Source organism: Actinia tenebrosa, unplaced genomic scaffold, assembly GCF_029948245.1.
Source record: "Actinia tenebrosa isolate PJP-AT-01 unplaced genomic scaffold, QUT_ActTen_1.0 PGA_scaffold12__29_contigs__length_12842862, whole genome shotgun sequence".
NCBI lineage: Eukaryota > Metazoa > Cnidaria > Anthozoa > Actiniaria > Actiniidae > Actinia > Actinia tenebrosa.
The window spans coordinates 2,461,890-2,480,392 of NW_028292572.1; the positions used below are offsets into that span (position 1 = coordinate 2,461,890).

Below are 18,503 nucleotides of genomic sequence, written 5' to 3' on the forward strand. Positions count from 1 at the left end.
TATTGCGATTTAGTCCATAGTTACAACAATGGAGAAAAGTCTTCTCTTATGTCCAAGTTTCTGCCCAAAGGTAATCCATTTGACTCAGAAGAATACGCTCCCATTTCTTTGAGCTATGACTTATCTAATTTGGTAGAAAGCATAAACATCACCATTAAAGTGGACGGAAAGACGGTGGATTTCAACGGACGTAAGATCAATCTTGTCTTGGAATTCATATAATGGGCCGCGTAGAGGACAAACTTAAAAGGATTTACTATGGGCCCGAAGGTTATTGGAAAGGAGCGTCAGCTATCAAGAAACTCGCGACCGCGGCCAGGGTATCAGACGAAACGGCTAAGAACTGGTTGAAAAAACAAACCCTCTGGCAGGTTTATCTTCCCGTGCCTAAGTACATTCCCAGACCCAGCTTCACCGTAAATACCCCCAATGAAGTTCATCAGGCGGATTTGCTTTTCTTGCCGCACGATAAGGTGAGAAAGAAGACCTATAGGTACGCTTTGACCGTAGTCGATATCGCAAGCAGATACAAGGACGCCGAACCTATAACCAGCAAGGATTCTGGGGAAGTCGCAGAAGCCCTAGGTAGGATTTATAAGCGCGCCTTGAAATGGCCTAAGCTGCTGCAAGTGGATGCGGGGACAGAGTTCATGGGCGTGGTTACTAAGACCCTGAAAGACCACGACACTAAGATTAGAAGAGCCGAAGCAGAGTACCACAGGGGTCAGAGCATTGTCGAAAGATTCAATAAGACCCTGGCCGAGCGTCTCTTTGGATACCAGTATTGGAAAGAGCTGGAAGATCCCTCCAAACGCAATAGGGAATGGACTCAGAGGCTCCCCCAGGTCGTCGCAGCTTCGAACAACGAGGCGGCCAGGGCTACGGGAATGAAACCCAGGGATGCCATAAAAAAGAAACACGTGGAACACAAGTCCTTCATCAGAAGTTCGAGGGCGGTCTTCCCCCATGAAAAAAGATTAGGCGATGTCACGGTTCGATATCTCTATGAGTCGGGTGAATTAGAAGGAGGATCCAAAAGAGCTACGGATCCAAATTGGTCTTTGGAAACTTACCAGATCCGAAGTGCGATAGCTAAGAAGGGTCAGCCCATCTTGTATTATCTTCATGATGGTCCCACTCGTGGGTTCGTCAAAGAAGAACTGCTTATCGTGTGATGTCCGAATGCTATCGTATGCACTCCGTCATCACACATCCATCGCTTACCGTCAAATGCAGACAGTGACACCTTCTCCTGCGTGACGTTATGTATCTGATGACCATAGCTGCGCAGGCTGTTCATCTTATGCCGCTGTTCCTTGCGTGTTCGTAATACGTTGAGGTAGGACTCGTGCGTAATGTCCTTCTTAACCACATACTTTTTTACGCCTTTAGCTTTCTTTTCTACGCCGTCTAACTTTAGCACGCTGTACATCTTTGGTTTCAGACCCACGTATTCCACGATGGGTTTTCCTAACATTTCGTCTTTCATCTTCCCAATTACCTTCTTATTCTTCGCAGAGTAAAGGAAGTGCTCCTTCGGGTAACCGCTGGTGTCGTACTCGTCTATGTCGGGGAGGCAGTCTTTGTAAACGTCTTCCGTTTGCACTTCTAGAATTAGGGAGTCGGTGTCTGTGTACAGGAGGCGACAGCGGTCTCCGTACTTTGGCTTAAGCTTATCGTAGTAGAACTCGTACATAAGCAGCTTCGATAGATCCAGCACCGTAAAGCCTGTGTAAACGGGCTTGTTTAGTAAGAGGTTTGCCTTTTTCATGTGAATCACGTAGAAGTTCAGCATTTCTACGTATCTAACGAAGCCTGGCTGTGACACGTATGCTTCTGCTTCCTCTTTGGTGCTGACTATTTTTACGCTTACGCGCTTGCGGATGTTCTCCATTGTCTTTCCGAACACGCTGTTGTTCATCAGTTTGAAGAGGTTTTTCTCGAAGTCATTTTTCGCTGCGGTACGCTTTTGCGTGTTAAAGTCAATGTAGGGGCGCATCCAGGGTTCCTGCGTGAATTTTAGGACTCTGTGGATCTTCTCTACGCGCATTCCGTGTCGCACGTAGAACTGCAGGTTGCGGTAATGTACCACATACTTCTTCTTATCCATCAGGTTCATAGTTAGTTTCCTGTACGGTTTGTAACCAGGGCACATTTGCTTTTGCAGCGGACTTAGCTGCTTAAATGGTATCTCTATCGCTTCTGGTGCTAAGGGGAACTCATTGTGTTCGTCGTGCAGGCGCTCTGGGTACTCCAGATCCACTTCTAAGACGTAACCCTTGTCTTCCTCCTTTCCTACCTGCATGTAGAAGTCTATCGGCTTCACTGGATCCCATTCGAAGTCTCTCACAGGTAGGTGCTGTGACATTGCCCAACCATAAAGGTTATTCGCATCCAGGTAGTAAATGTATGTGGTTGGTTTCTCTGGGTCGTGCTCTACTAAGGGGTTGTTTGCGCGGGCGTAACGTCGGCTGGGTCCGCATACGCCGCCACGAATACCGTCTTCCATAAACCGATACATGTCGTACTCCGTTAGGAGATCCAACTGCGCATTTGTCTTCTTTAACAAAGCACTCCAGCTGAGCCCAGGAGCCGTGTAGAAATTAGCGGGATCCAATCCGTAATATTCCATAGCCATCTTTCTGAAGCTTTGGAAAACATCTGCGAGCAGCACTACGTCAGACCTTAGGTAGATGTCGTGGTAGTCACCCATGTTCTCACAGGAGTACTTTTCCCACACGTCTAACGCATGCTGGTACTCCTCATCCTTTATACCAGACTCGTTTAGGGTGCTGTAGAAGCGATCTTTAGGTGGTAGGGGTTCTTTGAATCGATCCCAGGAGTCCATGTATTCGTATGGGTAGACTCCTTTCCTTTCCGCGCCGTATTGACTGGAAATGGGAAAGTTGGTGTTATACTTTACGAGGTTTGCTAAGGAGTCCGCCATAAACTGCTGCGAATCTAAGAACTTTAGCTTACCCACAGTTACGGACATGTAGCGCTCTTTGTTGTTGGGTATGCATTTGACGTCGGAGCCGTCTGTTCCTTGTAGTAGCAAATGGGAGTCGTAACCGCGGAGGTTGTGAAAGAACACCGGAATCTCCATATCTGGATTTACTTTGAAGTTTATATTGCATTTCCAATGAGCCGCTCCTCTGTATTTACCCGTGATGTGACAGTGATCCCTAACCTTATCCACATAGAAATCCTCAACAAATGCTTTGTGGCAGTGAATGCAGTGCGTGGAGGGCTTTCCCGGCTTCTCACCTTTCTTAGCATACTTCCCGCATTTAAAATGAGCTTCTCCTAGATACTTTCCATCTTCATCCCACGCTTTCTTGGCTCGTCTTCCAAACTGAAGAAGCGTATGTTGGCAAATGTAGCATTTTTTTGCCTTGTTAAAAGCCTCCTGGTTCTCTTTGGTAAATTCCATCTTCTTTGGACATCTTAATTGTTCTCTAATCTCTCCCTCCTCTTCTCGCAATGCTTCTAGAAACTCATTAGCTGCGTTCTTACCTCGGTAAATCACAGGAGGGTTTGCTTTACCGTCTGATCTGACTACTATGTAACCAAAGGAGCAGATCTCGTGTAATCCTACCTTATTCGTGGCGCCACGTTTCTGCTCTTCCTTAGTTATCAACGCTTCGAAGTCTGCATATATCACGTAAGGCACTTGCATCTGCTTTTGATGGTCTGCGTATGAAAGCTCTTTGTTGGTGGGCATCTGGATCCGTTGCGCCACTTCTTCGACTCCGCGGCAGATCTCATCGTGTTTCTTTAGGGTATTTAAGGATGTAAATGACAGCAAGCAGCAGTCACAGAAGTACTTTTTGCCTTTGTGCTTAGTATGTCTGTAGAATAGTCTGCTAATGTGTTTAACCCATGAGTAGTGTCCGCCGTGGTAGAATAAATGTACGCGCTCTCCTTTACTTTTTGACAGAACTAACGGTACTATCGTCTGCTCTCTGACTCCGTAAACGTTAATTGCTAGATCGTTTATTTCCTCAAATATGGGGATGTCTATCAACTGCATGGGAAATTCCACACCATCCCACTCTAAATCATCTGTGGGATACTTACTTGTCCTACAGGGATCCTTCTCTGCTGGATACAGTGCAGACCTGATTGCCCACATAAAGCATCGATTGTCTTCATTCTTCACGTTTACAATAGCCTTCTTCCTTTCTACCCACGTTGGTAGCGGTACGTAACTCCCCCCTCGTATGGGTACGTACCTGGCTATACTTATCTCTATTCCTTCAACCTCCTCTACTGTCCAACCCGATCCTTCTTTCGTGTAGTTAGACAGCGACTCCATTATTGCTTCTAAGGCTTCACTGAGTGACCTATCCAGATTCGTGGATTCTAATATCACTAACGACTTTGATCGCAACATTGCTGTCGTCATTACCTCGTCTTTTGACAAACTTACTTCTACCATTATGCTCGCTTTCAGGGCTCCTAATTCTTCTATACCTTTTCGGAGAGTCCTTTTAACCTTCCTTTCTGACTGACGCCAAAACTGTCTAACGTCAATCTCACCGTTACCGGGTATTGACACCGTGCTGAAGTTGCTTTGGGATTCCATCTATATAATAGGAAATATTTTATACCTAATACCAAGCACTTTTTAAGTCGTCGTAGTCGTACTCACAGTCCTGACAATGCCAAAACAATTTAACCTTAGTCTCAAACTTCTTACCACATCCACAATCATAACTGCTCATACACTTCGTCTTCATTTTCAAATGCTTTTTCAAATCCGCTTCTTTCTTAAAAGTTCTCTTACAATCTTCGCACTCCATATATAGACTAACATATTTGCGCTGTTGCCCCCAACCACACTTGGAGTGGGTTGTTTCCGTAGGTGGATTTTTGGCACGGGTCTTGCCCGTGTTGAGATTGCGCTGGAACCCCCATTCCCTATACTACTCTTGGGGAATGGCTAGATGACATTGACTGCATTCTTGTTTACCCTTCAACGTACTTTCCAGAACTTAATCCAATAGAACTAGTATTTAATAAGCCTTTCCACACTTTAGCGGACGCGCGGGGCCTGGTACCGATTCGGGATAAAATGGACGTACTGATTTAGACTTTTGGTGGCACTTCGAACATGTAAGCTGGTTAATTTTGTTTTGTTTGATAAATGGCTATATTTATTCCCCTTTCTAGATGAGGATTTGTGTCTTTCAACATTGTAGTAGTAGCACTTATCATATTCAGAAGTGGAAAACCAAGGAGTGTGATGTTCACCGAGGAATAAAGCACGAACAATGTGATTGTAAGCCGCCATTTGCACTTTTTCCTTTCCCAACCGCTAAATCTGACGCGGAAACCAGAAGAGATTGGATCAGAGCTGTTAACCGTAAAGATGCTAAAACAGGCAAAAACTGGCAGCCGAATTTTGATTCAAGAGCCTGCTTTTTTCACTTTGTAGATGGAAAACCTTCAGAAGCTCACCCAAGCCCTTCAATAAATCTCATAAGGGCAGCTGCTACTGGTGGGACGTCCAGTTATCATTTTGTACCTAAAAGGAAGAGAGCTTTATCTCATAAATCGAGAGGATTTGTTCCAAAAAAAGCAAAGTTGTCTAATGACACAACATATGATCCAATAATGAATGAAGAGCAAGACAAGCAAGACAATTCGGTACCTAATGACTCAACAGCAATACCAACTATTCTTAATAACAATGATCATGATTATGGCTTACCTCCATTAACAAACAAATGCAGCTGCAGAAAGGACTGTAACTGTACTGGTTGTTTGATAAAGGATTTAGAAATTGTCTCAAGGACAAGATTGACAAGGCATATTTAGTGACCAATGATATCAAAAAGCAAAATAAAATGAGAGGACCAGCAACTGACAGATTTACAGAGACTGATGCAAAGGTTAATTTGTACACTGGTTTACCAAACGAAGCTTGTTTTGATTCCCTGTGTAAGCACTTACAGAAGAAATCAGCCAATATTCGATATTGGAGGGGAACACAAAAAGTAATAGTTACAAAGTTTAAAAGGCTTTATAAGAGAAAGCCAAGCAAAGTTGGTAAAAGAGGGCCACAAAGAAAGCTAACTGTTAACATGAGGAGCTTAGGCCTTGGAAAAAATGATATGCTAATTGGCTGAGGGTCGATTCAATCGACCCTCAGCCAATTAGCATTTGTAATACTAAACCAAAGATCGACACCTTGGGTATGAGTAAGAAGTCCAATAGTGTTAGTTTTGACACTATGAAAATCAATAACGCTTTTAATTATATTCCAAGAAATAACATATGATACGGTACTTTACATGTGGTATTTAATAGAAAAGTAGTGTCCTAGATTAATAAGTTGAAATATTGGAAACACGTTCTTGAAATTGCATGTGGAACTATACTACTTTTTGATATTCAATATTCATGTCTGTTAGGCGAAAATTCCAAGATCATTGTTTGTTCAAGTACTGCCAAAATAAGCGGTCAACTATTCGAGCGAAGGTCGTGCGGCTGGATTGTCTGACAAAGTTTTTGATATTATCGAAGTTAGGGCTATGTGACATCTCTTGTAAACAAACTCGATCATTCGGCCAAATGAATACACGTCACTACTGTATGAAGGAGGTCCACTGCCATCCACAATTTCAGGCGCAATGTACGAGGTCTTATTAACTTCCTTTAGGTGATGGGGTTGAGGACGGCGTGGTTTAGCGTCTGTTACCTTCAAGCTACATCCGAAATCTATTATTACAGGATTATATGCCTCGTCATCAACCGGGGGTTCCAGTACAACATTGTTACCTTTTAAATCATTGTGAATAAAACTCTTACTGTGTACATGCCCCAAAGCCTTTGCAATACGATAAAAAATTATATTCCACTGCGTTTCTGTCAAAGGTGGGTTATTTCTTGTCGCTTTAAAAACAGTAAGACTTGTATCCCTTTCGCCGTGAAACAGTAGAACGAGGGATACTGGTAAAACTTTCGTGCACACTCCAAACAAAAGGGGTAAACCTCTATGATCACCAAGTTTCACTATAATTTCCGCATCTTTTAGAGCAGATCTTCTAAGATCAGGTTTTAGTTTTCGCCCGCCTCTGTCGTTAAACTCCTTAACGGCAACAGTTATATTTCTGTAACGAGCCAAGTAACACGTGCCGTAACTACCACTGCCCAGAGCACTTTGTCCTTTGACTCGTTTTATCAGTGATTGGTCGAGTTCCTTTATTAATGGCACTTCTATCTTTGCTTTCTTGTCTTCTGTCGTGGATAACGTTTGAATGGCTTTCCTTTTTCTCTCAGTCGGCTTTGCGGGTTGTTTGGTTCTTTCGCGTTGCAATGACGCTCTAACCATGTCTTTGCCCCTCGAGTGAGTATTCGCTGTCCTTACCTGGTAATTGTTTGATTCATTATGTTGATTTCCAGGATTTTTTTCTGTGTTTGGATTGTGGCTTGCGGGGCTTACGTCTGCAGCGTTGAATTGCATGGAGGCATGCTTCTTTTCCACTACGTTGGGTTGTTTATTAATGCCAACAGTCTTGTCCTCCGATGATCTGGAAGATTTCTTTTCCCCTGCAAGGCGTGCTTGTTTTCGTTTTTTCCACTGTTTCTTTTTAAACTTTCTAATCGACTTCAGCTCTTCACGGTTAAGTTGTTCTTCACTTTTCTTGTTATTCATATTTAAACTCTGATCATCAAGCACGAAGTTAATATTTTTCGATTTCCGATATCAGCATCTTAGCGACCAATGATTTGTTTTTACCCTTAGCTAAGGTGTTTGGGATAAACTAAGAAACATAGAATGTCATTCTTTAATTTCCGGTTATAAGTAGTGACCAATGAAATCCTTCTAAATTTGGCAAATGTGTGAGAATAACTACGATAAAGCGTCCTTTCTTACAACAAACTCTAGACCTTAAATCAAAACTACTGTTTCACTGGAAAAAATTAATCTGAACATGCCACTGAATTACGAAAAGTATTATGTTCATTGTACTTTATGTCCCAAACGGTTTCAAACTTCGAGAGTATTTATGAAACACTGGCAATTGACCCATGGGCAACGTCAAGCACCCAAAAATATAAAGCTTGTTTCGAACGACGAAGTAGCCGAAATCCCAAGGTACAGAAGAATGAAGAGGAAAGGCACACAATACATCAACTACAAATTATGGTTAGCACACGTCGTGGAGAGAATAAATAACACTCACCATCCCCGTAGTAAGGGTAAGCATTTCTGAAATCGGAAATGTCAAACACAAACCAAACTTATCAACTAAACATACTTTTCTATTCATTTCAGCTAAATGGCACAAACTAGAATTAAATTACGTGCCAGTTCAATACTTTGAACATTTTCTTGTGGAGTTGAAGAAGCCTGTTGTAAATTCCATCACAACTACTCACCACTGGAGAGCACCTATAATGAAGTCTACAGCTACAAGAATATCTTACAAGCTTTTTCAAATCCAAACCCTTAGTGATGCCATCTCAGAGTCTAATCTAGACTTCATAAGAAGCGCCAGCTGGAGAGGCAACAACCTAGAAAGTACAGAAGAACCCGACTCAGAAATGAATCCAGAGCTAGCGATTGAAGCTGCAAAACAAAGAGCTAATAATAGGACTGCTCGTGTCACAAGCCGCAGCCGTATATCAATTGAAGAGGGGGAAGGTCGGGCAACAAGAGAGTTAGAGATCATATGGTGGCCTGATCTTTATTCTAAAAAGGATTTCGGAAAACTTTGCCTTCGCTTTTATGTAGGTAAAGTCTATCTGTCTGCATAATCTTAATTTGAGAAGGTCATTTAGAAAGGTAGATTGCAATATATCCGTGAAATACTTATTTAATTAGTATACTATTTCTGGCAATTTATATGGAAATGAAATCTAAAATTGTTATGTTGCTGGATATCTTCATATTAGTGATAAACTTTGTTTTTCCAGCGGAGAAATATTGTTAAAACATCGAGTTCTCTGACTTCACGTCCATGCATCATTGAACGTATGACCATATTTTAATCCTGATTATGAACGTGAAGTTCGAAAACTCGATGTTTTAACTTAATTTTTTCGCTGGAAAAACAACAAAGTTTCTTGATTTGTGAGATTTTTCGTTGACATTTTCATACGTTTATTGCAATTATTGTAACAGCCCCAACTGGGCGCAATCGAAGACTTGCTCAGCTCTACAGGTATAAAAGTACCCAAGTAGAACTGCCATCTACAGGTTTTTATCTTTCTAGTTTTGACTTGTATGCTATGTACACGTAATGCCTAGTAACCCAAGTAGACGGGCGCAAACAAAGATTTGCTCAGCCCTACAGGTATACAAGTACCCAAGTAGAACTGCCATCTACAGGTTTTTATCTTTCTAGTTTTGACTTGTATGCTATGTACACGTAATGCCTAGTAACCCAAGTAGACGGGCGCAATCAAAGATTTGCTCAGCCCTACAGGTATACAAGTACCCAAGTAGAACTGCCATCTACAGGTTTTTATCTTTCTAGTTTTGACTTGTATGCTATGTACACGTAATGCCTAGTAACCCAAGTAGACGGGCGCAATCAAAGATTTGCTCAGCCCTACAGGTATACAAGTACCCAAGTAGAACTGCCATCTAGAGGTTTTTATCTTTCTAGTTTTGACTTGTATGCTATGTACACGTAATGCCTAGTAACCCAAGTAGACGGGCGCAAACAAAGATTTGCTCAGCCCTACAGGTATACAAGTACCCAAGTAGAACTGCCATCTACAGGTTTTTATCTTTCTAGTTTTGACTTGTATGCTATGTACACGTAATGCCTAGTAACCCAAGTAGACGGGCGCAAACAAAGATTTGCTCAGCCCTACAGGTATACAAGTACCCAAGTAGAACTGCCATCTACAGGTTTTTATCTTTCTAGTTTTGACTTGTATGCTATGTACACGTAATGCCTAGTAACCCAAGTAGACGGGCGCAAACAAAGATTTGCTCAGCCCTACAGGTATACAAGTACCCAAGTAGAACTGCCATCTACAGGTTTTTGAGAAAGTTTCGTAATATATACGTTTAATAAAGTTATTGGATTTAAATTAGACTGAGCACCAATTTAATATTGATAACATAAGATTTTTTCTGTGAGTGCGCATTTCAAAGTATTTCCATTTTATGTTGTTACAAGCATTTGGGCCATGATATATGAAGTCTCTGGCTGACAAAATCACCCCAACTCCACAACTTCCGGTTCCAATGCTCTGTGAGCTTGAAGATACTTGTGATGGCATGCCAAATCTGTGGAAAGTATTTGTATATCTCCAGAATTTATTCTGCAAATATGTAGCCCCAGGAAACATTTCAGAGAGTATATCCAAAGCTTGTTTCACAAATTGTATACAGGTACCGGGAGGGCTAATTTTCATCCCATCATCAAAATACAAGCAACTGTGGACTAAGTTAATGTAGATAAGTCCCCAATGTTTGGTCATGTGCACTGGGACTAATATCTGGGTCAGATGCATAATATCACCAACGAGAAGAGCTTGTTCTTGTAATCGCATCCTTTGGAAATCTTTGTCGTTAATTCCCATCCAGGTATGAAATTCTGATGGTAAATACATTGTAGTTGCATTGTTCGATTGACGGAGGAATTTACCAATGCAGACATCGATGGTAAAATTGTCAATGTATCTTTCATCAACAAGGTCAGAGAAGGACAACACATCGATAGACTTATTCCCAAATCTAACAAGAGGACGATTTGGAGGACTGTGCCACAGAGCATTTGTTATAAGAGCCATTTCATCAGAGGTACAACCGACCAGGACAAGCCAGTTGTATTCAGCAGAAACTTTTTTACTAGTTTCTGAAATTTGACAGAACTTTTTAAGAATAGAAAGCCCCTGATCACTGAATTTCTCCGCTCCATTGATACAGACACCTGTTGCATGTTTGCTTCGCATCAATTTCTCTGCCTCCATGATAACAGTGGCACATGGACGTGAAGGTAGTGAAAATGTATCACTCTCGGAGAAGTTTCCATTAATTTCTTTGAAGCACGAGGAAATCACGTTTTGGACTGGCGGCAGCATAGAATGTGTAGCAGCAAATTCTGCTCTTGTCTTACACTGCAGAATAGCATCATGTAGAGCCCTGCCCTTTGAATACTGCTGGTCAGTGGAGTCAGAACATCGTGCTAATACTTCTGGTGCATCATCCACACACATGTATGTAACATCAGAGGGGTTTTTTACTTTAGTCTGCATTTTGTCTTTTGCTTGTGGCTGTGGCTGTGGCTGTGGCTGTGGCTGTGACTGTGGCTGTGACTGTGGCTGTGACTGTGGCTGTGACTGTGGCTGTGACTGTGGCTGTGACTGTGGCTGTGACTGTGGCTGTGGCTGTGCCTGGGGCTGGGGCTGGGGCTGTGACTGTGGCTGTGTTGTGTGAGGGCTTTCTACATCATCAACTTGTAATTTTTTGCGACTGACTCTTGCTCTTTTATTGCCATGGTTTGTTGATTCCAATGGAAATTTCTGCTGATCTTGAAAATATTTTTCCCATAAGTCATGGTCATAGATGAGAAGTTTTGGCACGATTTCTTCTGTCACACAGGTTCCCTTATCTTTGTGATATCTATACTTGAGAAAATCATTCCCTAAAATATCCGTGAATAAACTATCAATGGCTTTTATCCACTTAGCTTTTTCCTCCGACCACTGGGCGTTAAGTTTCCCTTTTCTACCACATCCTCTGTAACTGAATGTCTTTTGACCTTTGAAAAATGAATAAAATCTTTTAAGTCTTAATAACGTTTATCCAGTCAAAGTTAAAGTGCTGGTCTCACGAAAATATTAATGACGCAAAAAAAAATTCCCGATTTTCTATATGCTCAAATAGGTTATAATGTTCACCAATAAACAATAATTGGTTCGAAAAAGAAACTTTTCCAGTCTGAATCCTACTTCCGAAAATTGTTAAAAGCTCGTCCGCCATTTCTATGAGCAGCGATTTTGTCGTTGCATTTTAATATATGTGTGACGTCATACGCGCAACTGGCATCCTTTTTATCCACACTTACTCTACAGCATTCTCTGTAAGAAGGCATGACTTGGTTTAAGGATTGTTTTTAAATTAAAAATATTCGAAATTTGGTTGCATTTACACATTGTAAAAATCCGCGAATTTTGAAGGGTTGCGCGTATGACGTCACTTCCTTCGAATCACTAAAAGTTGCCAGGAACGCAATCGCTTAATGGCGTACTCAAACGGCCAAACTTTACCGGCTAAATACAACATCTTCTCAGTCTCGTATCGAAAAAGAATTTGGACAGTAGGCTATATTACATATCTAGTTTTATATGGTACAATTTCCAGGGACGGTGTCATTTTCGTAAGACTAGCACTTTAAAGTATAGACCTTTTCTGATGCATGAAAGCATTTACATGGAATAAACTTGTCATCATAAGCTGAATAAATATAAGTGATTTCATTACATAAGTAACTTTAATTACCTGTCTCAATGCATTCTTTTGCTTGACGAAATTTGTACCTCAGACACAGAAAATATGTTGAATACCAATGGATAAGAATCTGATCCACTATAAAAAACAATCCAGCAATTCATGTTACTTAAATAGGAAAGGGATAAAACTCATGAATTCTGAAATAAAACATCTGTGAATATAAGACTAGGCAATAAAAATATCAATGACCACAAAATGACAAGATGAAACTTACTTGACTGGCCAGGTCCAGAAGCATCATGATTAGTTGCTTTCGAGAAAAGTTGACGATGAAGCTTATGGGAAGACTCAAAGCCTTGTCCTGAATACTTGTATAAAGACCGAAACTGCCGAAGGAGCATTGCACTGTGGTCAACCACAAGATGGCCATAATCCCCGGTTCCTAGGTGTATGCCAAAAAGCTCCTTTAGCAGAAATCCCCACTCTTTGCACTGAAAATATATTTACAAATTATGTAATAAATAAAAGTAAAATGAAGATGTCAAATGAAACCACTTTTAATGTTTATCTTCATTCATCTTTGAAATAATTCATCTCTCCTTACCCTTGGATTGTGACTAACCTTAATTTCATGAATGTCTATAAGTTCCTCATCCTCATCCTCAAAAACAGTCTCACGCAGTGTTATAGCTAATTCTCTCCAGTCTGTGCAAACCTAATTGATATGATAACATGCAATAAGTTGCAGTGTGGATGTTGGCATAAGGAATAAGGGGTACAAAATTTTACATTTATTATTAGAGGGTCATTGGTTTGCTTGGTACCATTCCTATTTGTTTCAGCTCCCCTGTGAATAAAAGGTTTAATAATTTTACCTTAACAAAAAAACTGACTTGTAATTCTGCTGCAAACATGGAAAGGCTGTCGTCAAGCTGGCATCCAGCATCCAGCATTTTTCATTTTCTTTTTCTTGCGGGGCTGTGCAGATTTTGAAATTTCTGAAAACTTTGAAGCTACTTCTTTTTGCTTTGTTATCCATTTCTTCTCAAGATCCTTCAAAAACTTGTAAAATTCTGGAAAATATAAATGAATATGGATTACAGATTTATGTATTATAAATAGAAAAAGCAAATAAGTAACAGACTACAAATCTACCTCCTCTCTGGTCAATCTCAATTTCCTCTTGCTTGTCTCCATAGTCCCTAACAAATGTCCCATTCTTAATAATTGCATCTAAATACTTTGGAGAGGAAAAAGAAATAAAATAAACTTAAGAAAAATTAGGCAAATATATTATTGTGCATACAGTAAAACTCGCATATAAGAACCCAAAATTTAAGGACCTGTTAGGCTAAAATTTCATTTCTAACGACCCACCCTTCATATAAGAACCATTTTAGCCTAAATTCCTAACACATGGTTCTTAATTTTAAAAAATAAAAAAAATAAAAATAGAATCAATTGTTTCAAAAATATATTTATAACACAGCCTGTACACAATAATGCTATGAACACTATAACTGTATATATTGGTGTAATACTATAAAGAACAAGTCCTCATGGAATAAAAAAATCCAACTTAAAATAAAACTGAGATGAACCTTTGATTTATGAAATCAACAAAAGTTAAGAGCCTAATAAGAACCTAGTTAGCCTAATTTAACACTAAATACCATTTATATAAGAACCTGTTTGGGCTCACTTGAAAAAACCTAGGTTCTTATACGCGGGTTTTTGCTGTATCTCACCTTTTTTCTTTCTTCAAAGAAAGTGATATAATTCAGAATTACTTGATGGGCAGCTCCTGGGGCACCTTTATAATAATTAGTAACTTTCTCAATCGGTAGTGCACGCTTTATGATATCTTCAAAGTTTTTCAAAATAGCTCTTTCAGTTCCCCCTGAAAAATGTAACATACAAATGTATTCATATTTTAATGATGAATGATACTTGCACCCAAAATGATCAAGTTGGTAGGTGTATTTAATCAGTGTTTCTAGAAGAACTGCACCTGAAAAGGATGCCACTTTTATATTTTGTCTTGTAATTGCAGTCTGTTGTCCAGGATTCTCTTTGACTGTTACCCTAGACACCTGCCTTGAGGTTTCTGGACCATAGTCTGCCAAAGCAGCATTCAATTCCTCCAAACCGCCAATACGATAAGCAAAGAGCCCAATAGAGCCAAGACGTTGTTCACAGTTTCTCATCTCACAGTGTAGTGAGCACAGGTTAATGTGGCTGAGATCCTCTTCAAGTAAGAACATGAGGTCATCTCTCAATCCAACTGACCTATTTCACAAGACGGTCAGATGTTAAAATAAAAATATTGAAATTTTTTGCTGCATTCATTTATATCAGAAGTAGGAGGGGGTCCAAACTTTTATCGTATGACTGCAAAGTACATTCATTACTATTGAATGCAATTAGTTTTGACCCTTGATAAATAAAGATATATCATTATCAGCTTGTAGTCAAGTATAGTATAATAGTATGATATATGGATTGAAGGAATCTTATTACATAGTAGCATGCCATATATATGGGAACTGATAAAGATATATTTTACTTGGCAAAACGCAAATGGGTGCTGTGTACCTTCCTATATTTGCTTTTGATCTCAGACAGTCTACGCATGTCTCATCTATATCTGCCCCATGTTGTGTGCATGCCTAAATGAATAAATTACAACTTCTAAGTTTCATATTATCAATAATAGGTAACATTGGCAGATGTTGCTGTACTTAAGAATTTTAAATCTTGAATTTTACTTTTTTTAAATTTTACTATACTAACCCTTATGGCATCACAGAAAGCACAAAATTCAGTACCATAACCTTTGCCTCCGAGGACATACTTATCATCATCTTTCTTCCTGAGGAGGAGCAGGAGGGCTTTGTAGTCAATGGTAACTAAACAGATTTAAATATGCAGGAAAAATTAATAATATCATTAAATTACATTCTTTCCTCTTTGTTTTACTGAAATAAATTGCATAGAAAAATTGAAATACTTACTAATAAATAAAAAACCTTAAACATACTTACATTTTTAGAACATCCCAAATTTGTTATTATTTAGACATGAAATGGTTTGTTGTTGGTATAATACATTTTGAATCCATGAGAATTCCAAACAAAACTTTTAAAGGTGTGACTTGTGTATAGTAAAAAGGCAGACTTTCCATGAGGTGTACTTTATTGCAGCAAAGTTCATGGAAGGTACCACTACTGTATGTATTTGCTGTCTGAATCAATGGAGCATGGCTTACAACTGATATGGCTTGGCATTCTGCATATTGGCATTCCTGTTTGATTTAAATGTTAATGCTGTTCCTGAGCCATCCCAATTTCTACCAATGATTACACATGCAACCACTGGTCCGCAAACTTTTATTACTTCATTAGCATATAGTTTAGTTGAATAAGCATGATGTTAGACATAACAGCCATACTTAATATAAATAATTTGGAAAGACCAACACTCCACTAAAGAACAGCTCATGGATAATCCGCTATAGAAACTAGACCTTTAAGACATATTAATGTACCTGTAAACTTCACTTGATAGGTCTTGCCATCAACTTTGATACCATGCCTTTTAATAACATTCTTTTGTGCATTCAAAGTTTGTATTAGCTGAACCAAGTTGTTTCTGAAATGACCAATAGTACCAACATGTACTAATAAAGTTGTGGTTTCCCCTTCAACATTGCAAATAAATGAAACAAAATTGATGATACTCAATATAGAAATTGTAAATTAGAGTAGTACAAACCTATCCTCTTTACAGTTTCCAATTGCAATTGGGTATACAGATAAGGCACTCTCTGAACTTTTGTGGCAGAAATTGATGGGAACAACACCAATAGCAACTAGATTTTTCCCTACATTCAAAAAAAGCTTTGTCAATTTAATTTAGAATCTAAATTTTTACTAATTTCAAATGTGACTTTTATCTACATTTATAAAGTATAAAATTAATATTAGTTGTAGGTAATGGTATAGCCATAAAAACAGCTTCAAATGTATTGCAATTATTTGAATAGCCTCATTTATAGGACAAAAATATTAATAATTTCATATACAGTAGAATTCAAAGTAATTTGCAAAAAAAATGTATGTATACAACCAGTGTACATAGAGAGTGCTCAATGTGTGCAAAGAAGAAATAAATAAATAAGTATTTAAAAATACAGCCAAAGTTATCATTATTTTTGGTTCAACAAACCTCCTAAAGGACGCCCATCAAGTTTTATATTGAACTCAACATCTCGCAGATGTTCTGTGTATATGCACTGCTCTCTTATTGCCCAAACAAGAACAGCATTCAAATTCACATTTGAAGCTGGGTAGTTTGTTTCCATTTTCTTGACCTCAAATGTTTTTCTTACAATTGAGAAAACCAGGCTCTTCACAGTTTTGATATCATTTTTTGTAAGAAGAACTGGTGTATCTGTTTGGCGCTGCAATCCATATAATATTGTAAGTTAATTTCACGAGCAATACCATTTTTTTATCACTCCAGTTACCACACCCTTCTTCATTGTTTTTATAATATTATTATTATAGTACTTTATCACTGTACTGCTCAAACAAGCAGGAGTGTTTATCCAGTTTAAAACACATTTGCATAGCTGAATTTTTTTAGACCAGATAAAACATGACCTGCATTTGTTAAGCAGTATATATTCAAATTGATAATTATTATACATACCCCTCCACGTCCAAGCTTTGTTAGATTCAAAAGGGTTTGCCAGGCTGAATCTGGGAGCTTTGTTTGCAGCTTGAAATATAGCAAAACCCAGTCAGGTACTCTCATTGAATCCAAGATGCATTGGTAAGTTTTAGGAAGTAATAGATATGACAAACCCTTCTTGGATGAGCTAGCTTCCACAACCAAATCCAGAATTTCAGAAACAGTGTTTCTAACAGACTCTTTATTGTCATCTTTACCATATATAAAGTAATTCCCTAGAACACAACCAAGAGATTCGTGGTACCGCTCACAAACATCATCTAGATCAGCAACCACTTTCTTACAAATAGAAATGACTTTTCTTTTTTTGGTGGTAGACCCCAGTTGACTATGTTTGATGTCATCTATACCTGGATTGTCCCCATCTGGGGTGTTCAATGACAGAGGACTTTGCTGACTCAAATATCCATCCTTTAGATTGGCTATTTTAGAGTTCAGTTCTTTTAAATTATGTTCTAGAGCATCAATCTTTTCTTTCTTTTCCTTAAGTTCGATCAAAAGTTTAGAATTCTCTTCTCTTATTGAAAGATATCCAAGCGAGTGACCTAAATACATGGCGCCATTTTGAATTTTGGCGGGAACATCGTCTTCTAGTTGCACGCTATTCAAAGCAAAGACAACTTTCCTAAATTCTGGAGAACTAACGTATCCTTTCGATGATATTTCGCTTTGCCTCATTAACCCGCTACAAAGACCGAATGACGTTGCCACATATAGCAGCAGTAAGGGGGACTCGCGGTCACCATTCGGAATCGCCCGGGAATTACCCGTGTTTACGCACTAGCGTCGGCAGCGGGAATTATTCGAGCCAACTCTACGGACTTTTAGGCAAATATCCGATTTGTCCACTTTACCCGTACCAAACCCGTAGACCAGTAAGGGGGACTCGCGAAGTCCCCAGGAACCTATGTCATTTTCACGGGAATTACCCGCGTTAGCGCCTATGGGAAACTTTTTGGCGGCATGGAAATAACCCGTGTGAAGTAGGTGCGTTACACTGTTTGCTTTTGCGAGAAGTCCCTTAGCTGCTGTGTTAAAAAAAAAATATTTGTCTTATATATGCATGAATGTAAAAAGTTCGCCAATGACTTCTGTATAATTTGCCTAAGATCCAAAGTTAACATACCCAAGCCCAAGGGTTTCTGGTGTTGTGGTAAGAAAATGCAAATAGAAGACGACACGTCAGCACAGTGTTACGAATGTGTTAAAAATATTCGTAATGCCGTACCAAATGCTACCAGAGAGCAGTATTATGCCAACGGAGGTCGTAAGAAAACGCCATATAAGAGAATAAAATACTTTAGGGACTGGATGAGTCATATCC

At 39.4% G+C, this 18,503-nt stretch overlaps 2 protein-coding genes across 2 annotated transcripts; both read right to left on the reverse strand.

The window, feature by feature from the left end:
- Positions 1-8,985: 8,985 nt before the first annotated feature.
- Positions 8,986-15,268, reverse strand: LOC148911939 (uncharacterized). Its single transcript, XM_089028362.1, has 10 exons — positions 15,218-15,268; positions 15,020-15,093; positions 14,436-14,713; positions 14,173-14,324; positions 13,580-13,664; positions 13,300-13,379; positions 13,047-13,139; positions 12,699-12,915; positions 12,473-12,559; positions 8,986-11,732 (listed from the first exon to the last, which is right to left on the reverse strand). Exons 3-10 carry the CDS (start codon positions 14,686-14,688, stop codon positions 10,057-10,059), a joined length of 2,643 nt encoding a protein of 880 aa, XP_088884488.1. The 5' UTR covers positions 14,689-14,713; positions 15,020-15,093; positions 15,218-15,268; the 3' UTR covers positions 8,986-10,056.
- A 653-nt stretch (positions 15,269-15,921) lies between these two features.
- LOC148911940 (uncharacterized) lies at positions 15,922-17,857 on the reverse strand. The gene is made up of 4 exons (XM_089028363.1): positions 17,138-17,857; positions 16,652-16,886; positions 16,199-16,307; positions 15,922-16,075 (listed from the first exon to the last, which is right to left on the reverse strand). Exons 1-4 carry the CDS (start codon positions 17,855-17,857, stop codon positions 15,922-15,924), a joined length of 1,218 nt encoding a protein of 405 aa, XP_088884489.1.
- Positions 17,858-18,503: the final 646 nt, after the last annotated feature.

Bases quoted from the DNA above. Each gene is read 5' to 3' on its own strand.
- LOC148911940 (XM_089028363.1), bottom strand. From the start codon at position 17,857: ATGAGGCAAAGCGAAATATCATCGAAAGGATACGTTAGTTCTCCAGAA. The intron at 16,887-17,137 runs GTATGTATAATA...TATGGATTGCAG, and splicing joins CAAAGCTTGGACGTGGAGGG to CGCCAAACAGATACACCAGT. The intron at 16,308-16,651 runs GTTTGTTGAACC...TTTTGAATGTAG, and splicing joins TGATGGGCGTCCTTTAGGAG to GGAAAAATCTAGTTGCTATT.
- LOC148911939 (XM_089028362.1), bottom strand. From the start codon at position 14,688: ATGTTCTTACTTGAAGAGGATCTCAGCCACATTAACCTGTGCTCACTA. The intron at 14,325-14,435 runs GTGCAGTTCTTC...TACATTTTTCAG, and splicing joins AAAAGTGGCATCCTTTTCAG to GGGGAACTGAAAGAGCTATT. The intron at 13,380-13,579 runs GTAGATTTGTAG...AAAGAAAATGAA, and splicing joins TGAGATTGACCAGAGAGGAG to AAATGCTGGATGCTGGATGC.